Below are 15,351 nucleotides of genomic sequence, written 5' to 3' on the forward strand. Positions count from 1 at the left end.
GGCACATGCAGGGGAAATAGCAGAGGACAGGCATGAAAACTGGGCAAAAGCGGGGAATTAGGCAAAACCACAGAGTACTAAAAAAAAGCCTGGCTGTCACTCACTGTTTTCTGTTCAGGGATTAATGGGAAGTTTTTTCGCTGTATGAAATGTGAAACTTGATCACTGATAATCAGGCATTTGAGACTGTACAAGTAGATGACTGGCCCAGCCCTGTCAATAGGCGGAGTGACACGGGTGCCTCAGTAGGCGGGTGGTGAGGAAGAGAAGGGAAAACAGCAGCAGTGGTGGACCTTGGGCTCTCAAATTCCAGCAGAGCCCTGTGCAAAGCCAAAATTTGGTTCCTGCTGCCTCTTGGACTCCATTCTAAATAAAAGTTATGGTATCCTCTGCGGTGCTTCCAAAGCTCTGCACCCAGGGCGACTGAACTGGTCATGTTCTCCTAAATGTGCGTCTGGCAGCAGCCTTCTCAGCAGTTACGACTGAGGTCCCCCTACTGCCACCAGTTCCTTCTTTAGGACGACAGAAATGAATGTGTCCCTCCTGAGACCTCCAAGCTTCCCTGCTGCCTTCATGTGTGGTGGAGGATGCTGCCCTGTTACAGCATTGAAATAATAGCTGCCAGTCTGGTCAGCTACTTTATGTGGACTGTGCCTCAGGAGGCAAAATGTCTTGGGCCAGCCCTGGGAGCAGCCGGTTCATTAGACTTCTAGCCTTCCATTTTGCTTTATCCTGTGTCAAAAGTTACCTCTCCTTTCTCAACTGTACTATTTCCTCAGTGTGATGAGAGCTCCTCAAAAGGAACCCAAAGAATCTTGGGAACTGTAGTATGCCCACACAGAGCTGCAATTTCCAACATCTTTAACAAACTACAGTTCCCAGCATTTGGGGGGGGGAGTTTTGTGACACCCCCAAATCAGCTGACAATAAATCATAAAGCCGATGCCATGTCTGTGAATAGCTGAAAGGCAGATTTTTACAGCTTTTGAGCCATCTTTCTTTCCTCAGTTTGGAGTTTTAAGTGCTAATGTGAAAGTTAGTGCCCCAGAAGGGTGTGGACCATGGGTAGGCAAACTAAGGCCCAGGGGCCAGATCTGGCCCAATCGCCTTCTAAATCCGGCCTGTGGACATTCCGGGAATCAGCAGGTTTTCACATGAGTAGAGTGTGTCCTTTTATTTAAAATGCACCTCTGGGTTATTTGTGGGGCATAGGAATTCATTCATTATGTTTTAAAAACCAAAATATAGTCCGGCCCCCCACAAGGTCTGAGGGACACTGAACCAGCCCCCTGCTGAAAAAGTTTGCTGACCCCTGGTGTGGACGCTATTTTTCTTTTGCCTTCCCCTGTGTCAAAGTTATTTACCCAGCTCTCAACAGTATTGGTTTTTCCCCCAGTGTGGTGTGTGGGCCCTTCAAAAAGCACATCCTCCCACTCCAAAGAATCCTGGGGGCTGTAGTGGAGCCCTCACAGAGCTACAATCCCCAGCACCTTGAAGAAACTACAGTTCCCAGGATTCCTTGGGGAGTAAGACCTGCTTTGAAAGTGCTTGGAAGGCAACAGAAGCAACAACACAAATCTCAAAGCAGCTGCTTTGCACATGCAGGTCCCAGAGGAAAAAGCTGCAGATAAGAATGGGGCATCAGGATTTTGGGTATCAGAGGCTTGGGATGAGAAGTCTTAAACAATATCTGTATCTGTTTCAGGGAGGCATGGAGAAGGATTCATGGGTCTTTGCCCTGGCCATTCTTCTCAGCAGCACCCTGGTGTATAACAGCATGGGCACCATTGACGAAACAGCCGTGGAGAAGCTCCAGTATCCTTTGGGGGGCACCATCAGTTCCAACCAGCTCCACAAGATTGGGAAGGCAGCTGGATGTCTGTGTAGGACAGCACTTCCTGGGGGGGAGAAAGCTTTTGGTGTAGTCGCAAGTGGAGCAAACCTTCCCTTTCCAGGTCTGCCTTGGAACACAAAGTGCTGGCGGAGTGCAGAGGGGGGGGGCAAGGAAACATGCAGGGCATGTAGCTGATGGGGGTGGGGCAGCCAGCCTGCCAAGGATCAGGTGAGCAGGTCACGGGGGCAGAGCAGGGATGGGGAGCCTGTGGTCTTCCAGGTGTTGGTGGACTCCAACTCCCATCAGCCCCAGGGTGGGAGTTGTTTGCTCAGCCACATCTGGAGGGCCAAATGTCCACCCATCCCTGGGTTCGTGCTTTCGGAATGAATAGATGAGGGTCAGACCACCCATGAACTCAACTGGATAGTTGAGTATAGGGTCCTCATTCTCCACAAAAAAAACCCACCACAAGCACCTGCCTGGTGTCTCAATCCAGAACAGGACTTCAGTATGGAGAAGCCAAGGGCTTTGACCAGTTACCCCTGCTGTGGTCCTGATTCAGATTGGATCAGGATCTGGGTGCGTATAACCTGGAAAAGAGGAGACCGAGAGGAGACACGATAGCCATCTGCAGATCTCTCAAGGGCTGTCACACGGAAGAGGGGACAACCTTGTTTTTTCCAGCTCCAGAGGCTAGGACCTGTACTAATGGATTCAGGTTTCAAGAAAGGCGATTCCGACTTAACATCAGGAAGAACTTTCTCTCTGTCAGAGCTGTTTGACAGTGGAATGGTCTCCCTCCCTTGTGGACTTTCCTTCCTTGGATGTTTTTAAGCTTCTGTCATGGATGCTTTAGCCGAGTTCCCTGCATTGCAGGGGGTTGGACTAGATGACCCTTGGGATCGCTCCCAGCTCAACGATTCTATGATTCTATGGCATATCACAATTTGCATGGCAAAAAGGCACCATTGAAATGACTTGGATCTTTGCCCCACTTTATTTTGCAGTGCTTATTGCAGGTATGAGGCTCCTGGTCAAGACTGGGATTGCAGGGAGAGCAAAGGGTTAAATGTCTCCTGTCCCAGGATCCTGATCTGTATCTCTCACATTGCACTGTCAATTTGTGTGTGAGTGGCACACCTTGCATTAAATGGCAGGGCTACACAGTTAAGGTCCTGTAGTTTCACCTTCAGCTGCAGTTCCTATTGGGAACTCCCTGAAGTGTGCTTCACTGGCAGGCAGCTAAATAAGGGCATCTAGGAACCCCGGAAGCAAGCAGGAATGGGAATGGGCCCAATTATGTGTAAAGCAAGATATGCGAGGAGGGGTTAGGGCCAGGTTCAGCCGTAAAGCCTTGCCCAGACTGTGGGGGTCAGATGGGATTGCTGTGAGGAATTATGAAAAATGGAGCATGCCATTGTGTCAGCGATGAAAGCATTGCTTTGACTGGGCTTGATTCATTGACAATAATTTCTGATCAAATCCCACAAGCCTCTGCACCTCTGCCATTTTCTTTCTTTACAACTGACAGGCACGCATTCTAAACACAGACCAGCTGTTCACCAGGCATCCTGGGTCATAAAGATAGAAGGTAGCTTTTGTTAGTTTTGTTAATCTAAGGGCCAGGAGGAGAGTTCACAAGGAGATGATAAAGATGCCTATCTTTCCTTGCCATCCTTCCTTTCCTGCTGTTTATGACCTCCGGCGTTTGCTAAAGGCATTCCTCCTTGATTCCTATTTTATTTACTCTGAACTACGTATGCATACTCAAGTAGGAAATATGGTAGTTTCTTTGTAGTTAGAAGGATTTCTTCTGATCTGACTTTGTCCCATGTGAGGTTTTTTTAAATGCTCAGAGAAAATCTGATTGGTTCTTACGAACACTGTGTAAAAAGTTATTTTGTGAATAAAACGACCTGGGCCAAGGGGTGGACAGATTATTATTGGCGCTTCGTCCCAGAGTCTTTATGGTCAAGCCTCGTGTGTATTTTATTAATCAGAGTCCAATCCTTCCTTGCTTTTGGAACGCAACACCAGACCACTACTGTGTGCCCACAGTCAATGCATGACTTGGGAGAAGTTCAGATTGCAAAGCCCAACGTTAACCTTGCAGTCCTTTTTCTTAGCAAGCCCCAGCTATGTCACCGAGCTGACAAAAGCAATCAGAGCAAAATATCCCTCCGGGGATGGCCAAGAAGAGGAGAATTTCACCGAATTTGGCCGATTCTTCCCAGACTTCATCTGGGCCTTGCGGGATTTCACACTGCAGCTGCAGCTAAACGGACGCCCTATCAGTGCAGACAAGTACCTGGAGAATGCCTTGAGATTTCTGCAAGGTGCGGTGGCCGAAACCAAATGCAACATCAGGACAGATCCTTCCTTGGCCCTTCTTGTTTCCACTTACCTCCTTCTAATCGATTAGAGTTTTCTGTTCAGCAGGGAGATTTTGTTTTATTTTGAAAGGTGTTCTGGGCATCGCCACCTGCTGATGACAGAGTATGCTTGCCAGGGTTGCTGGGAGTTGTAGTTCTGCAACATCTGGAAGGCCACAGATTCCCTACACCTGGATTAGAGAAACCAAATGACACCTGCAGACTGTCACTGTTTTGCAAGAGGTGCATTCTGGAACTTTAGGTCGGCACAATACTAACAAAGAACTGCACCACCACCCCATACCTACACCCCTTCTTCATCTTTTCTCCTAGGTGATGCTGAGCACATCCAGAAGCACAACATGGCCAGATCATGCATCCACAGTTTCTTTCCTTCACGGAAATGTTTCGTATTTGACCGTCCAACTACCAGGAAGAAGTTGCATCTGCTGGAGGAACTGAAAGAAGAGGATTTGGAGGAAGATTTCTTGGTACCAGTGGCTCATTTCTGCCAACACATCTGGGAGACGTCACGACCCAAGATGATCCCAGGAGACTGAGTTGTGACTGGAACGAGTAAGGAAGCTTCAGCAAAATTGTAGGCTTGGGGAATGTAGGAAGCTTTCTTTCATTGAAGCCATAAGGAGCAGTGTATTGACTGTGCTGCAATGTCACAGAGGTCTTAATTTGTGCTCGTCAACCCTTTCGTGTTGGTCAATTACCTGTGTTGCACTTTGAATCAAGCCCAATATAGCTTTGCCCAGCTTTGTTATGGTATCAATAACAGCTGTCAAACTGGTGGTGGAGGGACACTTTGTCACCAGAGCAACATGAAGGTGTAAGGAGCTGTTGGCCTGACCATTGTAGATGGCTGAAGTTAGCAGTCCAGCAGGCATCAGGTGCATAGCTGTCAACTGCCCCTAATTTGGTGGGAAAGTCCCTTATCCCAGCACTGTGTCCCGCTGCTGTTCCTTATTGATGATGTCCCTTTGTCTTTGGACCGCTGCCGTGATGTGCTGTGCTTTCTTTCCCGAGACCTGGTATCTGAGATCCAGGAGGGGATTTACGCAGTGCCTGAAGGCTATAAGCGCTTCCTTGCCAAGATGAACGAAATAAAGGAGAAGTATGATGCATTTGATGGAAAAGGGGTTCAGGTAGGACAGGAGGAGCAGCACTTCTGTGACACTCAGAGAGGTGGGGATCCTGTTGCTGACTGAGGGCAGACTTACAGTGCAATCTAATGCATGATTACTTGGGAGTATGTCCCACTGAATTCACCAGTTGGGGGTATAGATGCAAAGGTACTAAACTGGTCGAAGAGGAATCCTCTCATTGCAGGATTGATAGCAATCACAAATGTGTCTGAAAATTTTCCCCTTTTTAGTGAGGGATGCGGGTGGCGCTGTGGGTTAAACCACAGAGCCTAGGGCTTGTTGATCAGAAGGTCGGCGGTTGGAATCCCTGTGACGCGGTGAGCTCCCGTTGCTCGGTCCCAGCTCCTGCCCACCTAGCAGTTCGAAAGCACGTCAAAGTGCAAGTAGATAAATAGGTACTGCTCTGGCGGGAAGGTAAACGGTGTTTCCGTGCGCTGCTCTGGTTCGCCAGAAGAGGCTTAGTCATGCTGGCCATATGACCCGGAAGCTGTACGCCGGCTCCCTCGGCCAATAAAGCGAGATGAGCGCCGCAACCCCACAGTCGGCCATGACTGGACCTAATTGTTAGGGGTCCTTTAGAAGAAGCAGAAGAGAAGAGTTTGGATTTGATATCCCGCCTTTCACTCCCCTTCAGGAGTCTCAAAGCGGCTAACATTCTCCTTTCCCTTCCTCCCCCACAACAAACACTCTGTGAGGTGAGTGGGGCTGAGAGACTTCACAGAAGTGTGACTGGCCCAAGGTCACCCAGCAGCTGCATGCGGAGGAGCGGAGACGCGAACCCGGTTACCGAGATTACGTGACTACCGCTCTTAACCACTACACCACACTGGCTCTTTAGTGAGTTTTACAAGTACTTTGAAACATTTTTAATGCCGATCCCCATTTTATTTACTTTTTTCAATTATTATTGTTAGGATCGTCCTACTCGTATGTAGGACCCTGGCAGAGACACATGCCCTACTCTCATGTTCTCTCCCTCCTGGTCAATCATTCGGGAGCTTCAAAAGCTTTCTTCAGCAAGAACATCACAGCGACTGATACCAAGAAGCATCAGCACACTCAGGGATCCTGCAGAGTATTTGCAGTTTGCGTAACAGAACTCAGTAGCACAGCATTTTGGCTAATCTACTTCATTTACATATAATACACTCGATGCATTCTGCTTTAGCTCCTTCCTATTTCTCATCAGACAGCAAAGAGAAAGAACAAAGGACAATAGTCCCACTTCATGGAACACAGTAATACCAAAACATCCTTTCTCTGTCACTTCCCACACTGTGGAATGAAAACATACACTGTCATGTGATAGACAACAATCTCATGACTGCAAACACAGAGCAAGAATCCTAACAGTTACATCACTGGTGTGTTTTTTTTTACTGTTCTTTTCTGGCTCATTTTAAGGGATATAGTTGTTGTTTTTAGTTGTAATGATTTCTCTCCGTTACCTTGTGAGGACTTCTGTTCTAAAATAATAATAATAATAATAATAATAATAATAATAATAATAATAATAATAATAATAATAAATTTTATTTGTATCCCGCCCTCCCCAGCCAAAGGCGGGCTCAGGGCAGCTAACAACAATAAAATAGTACAAAATTCTAAAATCATTTCATTATAAAATTAATTCAACTCAAATTGATGGCAACCATTAGGCTAAAGTTCTGTGAAGATTGCCAAAGGAGGGAGTCAGGCTGTGCCCTGACCAAAGGCCTGGTGGAACAGCTCTGTCTTACAGGCCCTGCGGAAAGATGTCAAGTCCCGCAGGACCCTAGTCTCTTGTGACAGAGCGTTCCACCAGATTGGAGCCACAGACCAAAAAGCCCTGGCTCTAGTTGAGGCCAGCCTAACCTCTCTGTGGCCTGGGACCTTCAGGCTGGATATATATCTTTCAGTGAGTAAACAACATCAGTTTCTCAGCGTGTCAATAAACTACTCGCTTACTTCATATACTACCTTTGGGTCTTTAATCCAAACAGGACAGAATATTCAGTTTCCTCATCTTTTGGCAAAATTAATAACTTTTGCTCCCAATGTATTATCAGGCAGACAGAGCTCTTGAAGAATTCCTGAAATCCAAGGAGACTGTGCCAAAATCTATCCTTCAGACGGACAATGCCTTGAGTGGAAAAGAGAAAGAAATTGAAGGTACAGGTCTGGGGAAACAGAAGCGCTATATTATAATTTATGAATGCCACAGATTAAATGCCACTGTAAGTGTGGGGACACCAAAGGTTTTAATTGGTGTCCAGAAGATAACAGCATGGTGAGGTTCTAAAGCAGGGTTTCCCAAACTTGGGTCTCCAGCTGTTTTTGGACTACAACTCCCATCATCCCTAGTTAGTAGGACCAATGGTTACAATTATGGGAATTGTAGTCCAGAACCAGCTGGAAACCCAAGATTGGGACCCTGTTCAAAAGTCCAGATCAGGGCTTCCCCAAACCCTGAGTTCATTGACACCTTGATGAGTTTATAAAGTTGTAATTGACTGCTTCTTAGGAATGTAAATGAGGGGAAAGTGCAAAAACGCTGCAAAAACGATTATTTAAAAAGTAAAACACTGCACCTATGCATCACTTTTTAGCAATAAAGCAGCATGCTCTGAGAATACTATTGTACTGTATTGTGGAACCATCTTATTAAATTCAGGGGTTCCTCACTGGCAAGGAAGGTGGACCCTGTACCCAAATAGTTCCTATTTATTTTTTCTATACCTTGTAAACCTCTTGTGTTTTCCTAGGCCCTTTTCTACCACCTTTCTGCCCCTTGGTCTTTATTTACCTGTTGCACATTCCTGTTGATCCCAGGGGATTAACATCTGCCACTTGGGGAAATCTTGGCCTAGATCCACCAGTGCAATGGCAAGCCCCAGAGGGAGGCCTGAGCAGATGATTATAGCGCACACAGACAGCCAGGTTCATATGAGCGTAGAGGGTTCCTCCAGATTATTCACCTTGGATGCCTGATCTGACTGCCAGCAAATCACTGCCTCTGTTTCTTCCCTGGACCACAGCCCAGCGTGCTCAGGTTGAAGCAACCCAGCTGCAACAGAGGCTTTTGGAGCAGGAGCTGGCCAACCTGGAGCAAATGATGGAGGATAACAAGCGACATAATGAGGAAGGCATCCAGCGGCTGAAGGAGGAGTGGGAGGAAGAGATGAAGAAGATGAAAGAGGAGGCTGAAAGGAGAAAGAGGGATTTCCGCAAGGTAATGAGAGGAATGCATGGCACTGTATTGTTTTTTATTTACACACACACACACACCCTTTATTGTGATCCATGGACTCAAAATACACAGTACAATTGTTTTTCCATTTACATTGTCGCTGTTGTTTTAATTTCATTTTTGTATTGTTCCCTTGTATTCATGGATGCATATTTGTACTTACCTTCACACTGATTTGAAGCCGCTTTGTGTCCTTCCCAAAAGAGGCTCCTGGGAAGCTGGAGGGACATTGCTGGAACAGCTCTTGGGTTGGGGCAATTGGCTAAAATGTTTTAAACGGTTCCAATTTTGGTTTCTCTGTGTTTTTTTTTGTCGGGTTGATGTTGGTTAAATGTTTTGTTGGGGTTGGCGGTTATTTTAATTTGGGTATAACTGTAAACTGTTTATTATTGTTATTGTTATTATTATTGATTTGTTTGTTTGTTTGTTGCCGGCGTAGGATATTTTGTTTTTTTAATATTTGATGCTTTGTTGTGTTTTTATATATGTTGTAAGCCACCCAGAGTGGCTGAGGAAACCCAGCAAGATGGGTGGGATATAAAATTTATAATAATAATCATCATCATCATCATCTCCAGCTAGGAGAAAGTGTTTTCAGAGAGCCCCTCTCCAGCATGCTGGGCTGGGAAATGCATGTTTATTTTGTAACCAAAGGCAACGTGGGCCTTGTGACCCAAGACAGGCCTGATTCCACCGTGAGTTTGTATCTGTTGCCCTCACTCATCTGTTTTCTCAGTTGAACAATGACTGTGTGCTCCTTGTCTCTCTAGGGGCTGCTAAGACAGAGGTTTTTGCTGATGGCCATGGAAACAGAAGTGGACCTCCTAAGTCTCAAGGCATAAAGGAACAATACCTCAGGGCTTATGCTTACTACAGAAGCTGTCCACAGTGGAGTTTTGAGGACCAAATAAAGAGGCCTGGAAGTCAGGACATAACCGCAAGGCTGGACAATTGGAAACTTCAAACTAGTGCAGGTTATGGCAGCCTGCTTGTTGACTGGCACGAGCTGTTGAATACCACATTGCCTGTTTTGAGCCATCTGCACTGCGTGAAGTATCATTTTTGCAATCACTTCGAAGTGCTGATTATGACTTTTAAAAGGTGATCAGCCTGGTTTCCTCAAGGGATGTCTCCTCCCATATGAGCCTCCCTCATAGGAAGAACTTACAACAATGGCTTGGTCCAGTTTCTGTCTAATGAGGAAGTCATAAGAGGAACTGCTTTCCAAGAAATGGTTCTACTGTCACAGCCTTCCTGCTGGCTAAATAAGAAAAGAAAAGCAATAACCCTGTTTATTTCAGCTGGCCTGTGCTGTTTTGTGTTTCTTTCTCTTATTGCCCAGCTTCAATGGGGCATTGTGTTGTTGTTTGTTGTATTTTAAATCTGTAAACCACTGTGATATAGTTTATGAACAGATATATGTAAATTTCAAATAAAAAAATAAAAAATAAATGTGCAATACTGAGTGTGTCTATTCTGAAGTCATATTAATTTCAGCAGAGTTACTCTCAAGTAAGTGTGCATAGGACAGGCTGCATTCTTACACCATATCTCATAACACTGAATTCATACCATGGTTGGCTAAGGGAGTGTTCACACAATACATATATCATTATGTGTTAGTTTACCTTGTTGAAAATGCAGATTTGTGTTTAAACATAGCTCTTCTCTTGACAGGAACACCTGGGTATTTCCTTTTAGTTTTTATCATGTTTATGTCCCCACTTTTCATGTGCTGGCAGATGTTTTAAATACATCGCTGTAGTACTTGTCATACTGCCACTTGTCACTATAGCACTCCCCGCACAGGTAACAGCGACTGCAGCAGCAATTTGTGAGGAAGGGGAAGGAGACATCTTTTGGGGAGGGAAACCCATCATTCTTTAAATCCCTGTGGTTCCAGTTTGATGGGACCAGAACAACAGGTCCAGTTTACTGAGAACTACTTTTTAAAAAATTATTATTTGCATTTACAGAAACAGGAAGAGAGAGCCTATTTAACCCCCTCCCTCTGTCCCACTTACAGCTTCGTACCAAACACAGCATGTATACTAATACCAAATGACTTCCCTTCCACGCTTTTCCTGGTTTGTTTGCTTTTCTACTACTCTGTGTAATCCACATCTTTTTTAATTATCCAATTTGTTATCTATTAAAAACTCTTTATCTCTGCTGGATTTAGTTCACTGAGAACTTCTTGAGTGCAGTGGGCTAGCAAATGGAGAAGCATTCGTGGCTGCTTTGATTTCTAATGTGTACAAGAAATTTCACAACCTTAAACATGACAAAATTAAGAGCTAAGAAACAGAATTAGAGACTGGGTTGCTTTGGGTTTGTTTTTATTTTCCCCACATCTTCCAATTTGGGCAGTAGGATTATCTTGTTGGTTCTAATGGGCCTCCTGTTTCCTAGGAAGCAGTTAACAGTCTGTGCAAACCAGCGAACATTTACCGTCTCCTAACAAGCTTGACGTACGTATTCCTTTCCTTTCTCTGCTGTGCCGTATTTCCCCCTTACCAAGAGGCAGCAGGAACCAAATTTTGGCTTTGCACAGGGCTCTGCTGGAATTTGAGAGCCCAAGATCCACCACTGCTGCTGTTTTCCCTTCTCACCACCACCTGCCTACGGAGGCACCCGTGTCACTCCGCCTATTGACAGGGCTGGGCCAGTCATCTACTTGTACAGTCTCAAATGCCTGATTATCAGCGATCAAGTTTCACATTTCATACAGCGAAAAAACTTCCCATTAATCCCTGAACAGAAAACAGTGAGTGACAACCAGGCTTTTTTTTAGTACTCTGTGGTTTTGCCTAATTCCCCGCTTTTGCCCAGTTTTCATGCCTGTCCTCTGCTATTTCCCCTGCATGTGCCATTTGTTGGCATCTGTCTCAAGAGACACTGGAGTGCACCTCCGGGGGTGAAGCCAACCCGCTGGAAAATCACAGCACTGGTTGTGGCTGCAGAGACCGGTAACTTTTAAACGTCTGTCTCCTGTGTTGTTTTTGCTGCATTAGAAGCACTGAAGTGAGCTCTCCATGATGCAACCCTGGGCAGTGTGCATGGAGGTCCTGGGCTGCCCAGACGACAAGACCCTGGTTCTCAGCCTCACTAATGTGGTCCAAAGGAAAGCAGAGCAATGTGTTTGGCACCAGCTTGGCTGCAGGAGTTGCTGGAAGGAGGCATAAAGTCATAAGGCTATAAGCAGAAACCAGGCCATTTATTTTATTTATTTATTTTCTATACAGCTTTGCATGCCTGAAAAGAAATAGCATATAAGAAAACAAGTTGGACACAACAATTCACAGTTCTCTAGCCAGTTAGAAACTCAGATATATAAGCTGGGCGCCAAATGGCTCCTTAAAACAGTACATACAGCGGAAGAGATAAGACCGCCTTCTGCTCCCACACTCTTCCCAGACAGGCATGTGATTTACACCAATCTCATCTGTAGCATTGGAGGCGGGAAATGCTAACAGGTTACAGTCGCCAAAAACAGAATGTCTGGTTGCCATTTTGGGGCCAGGCAGCTCAAAAGTCATATTTTTCAATACAACTTTTTGGTTCCTGAAATTTGTTCTGATTGTGCAGATAAAATATTACAGAGAATTCTACAGGATGTTTAAAACAGGCAAGAGCCAAGGATCCCCAGGCATCCACCTTCCCCTGGTCCTAAAGTGGCCAGTAACCGGGTGCAAAATGCGCTTGGCGAATTTCAAACACTGATCTGTACATAACACTGCAATGAAGGTGTGGATGTGGTGATAAGATAGGGAAGCCAGCAGAAAAGTAAGGACAACTAGCCCCATTTATTCCCATGCTGGAACTACTTTTTCTTTGGTGTGCTCCTTACATTCCTGGGTGGGTTGAATGGAAGTCTTCGAACATAAACTGTTGTATCATGGGAAGCCTTGCTTCTTCTTCTTCCTATTGCATTCTGGGAAATCTCATTTATAATCCTCTCTCTTGCTAACAATTTCTCTTCTTGCTACTAAGTGTGTAACGTACCAAGGCCACATACCAAAGATCTCTCCTCATTGTGCACAGGTCAAAAAGGTGATGTTTATTCGCTCCCAATTATATTCTTTATGTTATGCTAAATAATTAGTAATTGCTTTAAGTCATGCTATAATCAATCTCTAGTTTTAATTTGATAAGGAGTTGTCATAAGTGTCTGAGCTCAAGTTCTTTCTTACCCTTTGATGTATTGAAGATTAACATACTTATTTAATCCCTCCTTGTAACTATACTACCCAATAAGAAATGAGTTTCTTTGTCTTCGTAACAACCAATCAGCAACTAGCACACCCATTGCAATGCTTGTTAACATTCAATAAAAGAAGAGCTCCCAGGTTTTTCACCTGGCAGAGTTACTTGCTTGACACCTTCTACTTGTCTGTCTGACTCTCATTTTGCAACAGTGGGTTTTCACTCCTTGGTGTGCTTCCTACACTCTGTGGTGCACTTTCACTCTTTTGTTGATTTAGAGCACTGGAAAACATGATACGGTGCACCTGGTAGTGCAAAAACTGTGCTGCTATAGATGATACAGCTGCCCCCCCTTTTTCTATAGCAGACAGAATAAGGGCCGCCTTGGAGTTATTATTTTCTTCTTTGAGACGTTGGATTTCATCTTCCATCCCATTGGCCCTCTGCTGAAATCCTTCCTTCAGCAGTTCCTCTTGTTCCTGGGAAGTTGAGAAGCACACAGAGACAGTTTAGTTGATGGATGGATAAGAAATGGGTCAGCATCTATGAACAGGGATGGGATCAGGCCAGACCTGGACCACTTTGTGTGGCAGTTGCGTTTTCGTAGCCAACCAATGCATTTCCCACTGTGTTGCCAAATGGCCTCCCATAAAACCAACTGTTTCCAAACAAAACCTGCTTTTTTATTTTGAGCATATAGGGATTTGTGCAAAAATGACGTGGTTAACAGCAACAGAAGCTTGGCTGTGCGCAACAAACAAAATTCAGCTCAGTCCTGCTCTGTGTCCTCAGGCAAGCCAATATCTCTCAATCCCAGCTGGACCCATACCTTCACAGATAAGAGATACAGTCAACGCTACAAATATTAATGGACTCTCATCATCCATGACCACTGGCTGAGGCCGATGGGAGCTGGAGGCCACTAACATTTGGAGGGTACTATGCGGACTATTCCATCCTATACTGTATGGGCAAAATTAGATCCTGACCCACCTGAAGGGGTTGTTATAAAGAGAACAAAGGAATTGTATAAGAAGTTGTTTGAACACTCAGGAAAAGTACTGTAGAAACGCCAGCTAACGTCTATTGAATATATGGAACCTAGGTTTTACCAAGCCACAGTGAGTCACTGAAAAGCTCCCAGACAGTGCAGCTTTCTTGCCTGTAAGAGCATATTATGCCCATTTTAAAGCAGGTTCTCTAGTTAGGGATTTTCCAGGCACAAATCAAGGTGACGGCAATCACCTTTAAAGCATTAAATGCTGTATTTTTTGCACCATAACACTCACTTTTTTCCTCCTAGAAAGTAAGGGGAAATGCCTGTGCGTGTTATGGAGTGAATGCCTGCGGGTGGCGGGGGGATCTGCTGCAGTCGTGAGCAGAGGATCCATGGTTCCTCTTCCTTCCCTCCTCCGTGGTTACAAAGCATGCATCCACATGGATCCTCAGGATTTTTGCATTGGGCTACTCCAAACTCACTGTCAGATCACATGTCTGTGGCCACAGCATGAACCACAAAAATCATATATCCACTATTTCGTTTAGAATATTATTTTTTTCTTGTTTTCCTCCTCTAAAAACTACGTCCGTGTTATGGTCTGGTGCGTGTTATAGAGCGAAAAATACGGTAATTTGTTCTTGATTTTGCTTGAAAGACATAGGGTTATGTGGCCTGTATAAAGAGGGTGATGGCATATCCGGGAATGTATAGTTTATGTTGAGACATTTAGAAGGGTAAAGGAGGCTATCTGTGAACTAGATCTGGCCTTGAATGGAGGAAGAATTCGGCTTCTATGCATCATCCTAAAAAGAAAGCAGGAGCAGGGGAAATGGGACCCTCCAGATTTTTCTGGTCCATGAGCACTGGCCATACTGACTGGGAAAGGAGAGAGTTGGCTCCAGCCACATCTGGAGGACCACAGACTCCCCACCCCTGGCCTAAATATTGAATCTTCCAGTGGGTCAGTCTGCATCTGACTCAGCTCTCTTTACCTTGAGTTTATGCTGTATCATCTTTTCTGTTTCCTCTTCCATCAACTTCTTCTCTTTCTCCATCTTCTCCTTCAACAGCCAGAGCTGTTCATTGTGGCTTCGGTTCTCATCCTCCACCATTTGCTTCAGTCTGACCTGCTCCTGCTCCAACAGCTTCTGCTGCAGCTGGACTGCTTCGGCCTTAGCGCGCTGGGCTGGGGGCCAGCGAAGGAAAAGAGACAACATGAATACTGAGGGGGCTGCCATCCCCCGCCGCTATCTCCCCTTCACCCTGTGTTCTGTTCAATGTTCTCTCCTTGCCTGAAGATGAGAATACTACATCTGTCGCTATGCCGTTCTGCAAAAAGGTACCACAACTGTAACCCTTCCCTGGGAACTCAGAGCCCAGCCAGAGAAGGCCAGGACGTTTACTTTCTAATACATATAATTTAGATATGCACCTTCAATTTCCTTCTCTTTGTCGGTCAGGGCGTGGTCCATCTGAAGGAGAGAGTTTGCCACCGTCTGCTTGGATTTCAGGAATTCTTCAAGAGCTTTGTCTGCCTGATAACACATTGAGAGCAA

The 15,351-nt window shown here is 45.3% G+C and overlaps 2 protein-coding genes across 2 annotated transcripts in view; one reads left to right on the forward strand and one right to left on the reverse strand.

The window, feature by feature from the left end:
- The window catches only part of LOC310711100 (uncharacterized protein), a 41,009-nt gene that overhangs the window by 15,614 nt on the left and 10,044 nt on the right, over window positions 1-15,351 (reverse strand). The window contains exons 9-10 of the mRNA XM_083512573.1: window positions 15,228-15,330; window positions 10,345-10,445 (exon numbers count right to left, since the gene is read on the reverse strand). Coding sequence (XP_083368699.1) covers window positions 10,345-10,445; window positions 15,228-15,330 — 204 coding nt within the window. The remainder of the gene's footprint in view (window positions 1-10,344; window positions 10,446-15,227; window positions 15,331-15,351) is intronic.
- On the forward strand, window positions 7,223-10,043 carry LOC310712532 (guanylate-binding protein 7-like). The gene is made up of 3 exons (XM_083515687.1): window positions 7,223-7,511; window positions 8,378-8,571; window positions 9,360-10,043. Exons 1-3 carry the CDS (start codon window positions 7,397-7,399, stop codon window positions 9,429-9,431), a joined length of 381 nt encoding a protein of 126 aa, XP_083371813.1. The 5' UTR covers window positions 7,223-7,396; the 3' UTR covers window positions 9,432-10,043.

This window comes from Podarcis liolepis (genome assembly GCF_965112155.1).
Source record: "Podarcis liolepis genome assembly, chromosome: 7".
Lineage (NCBI taxonomy): Eukaryota > Metazoa > Chordata > Lepidosauria > Squamata > Lacertidae > Podarcis > Podarcis liolepis.

Bases quoted from the DNA above. Each gene is read 5' to 3' on its own strand.
- LOC310712532 (XM_083515687.1), top strand. From the start codon at position 7,397: ATGTATTATCAGGCAGACAGAGCTCTTGAAGAATTCCTGAAATCCAAG. The intron at 7,512-8,377 runs GTACAGGTCTGG...CCTGGACCACAG, and splicing joins AAAAGAGAAAGAAATTGAAG to CCCAGCGTGCTCAGGTTGAA. The intron at 8,572-9,359 runs GTAATGAGAGGA...TTGTCTCTCTAG, and splicing joins GAAAGAGGGATTTCCGCAAG to GGGCTGCTAAGACAGAGGTT.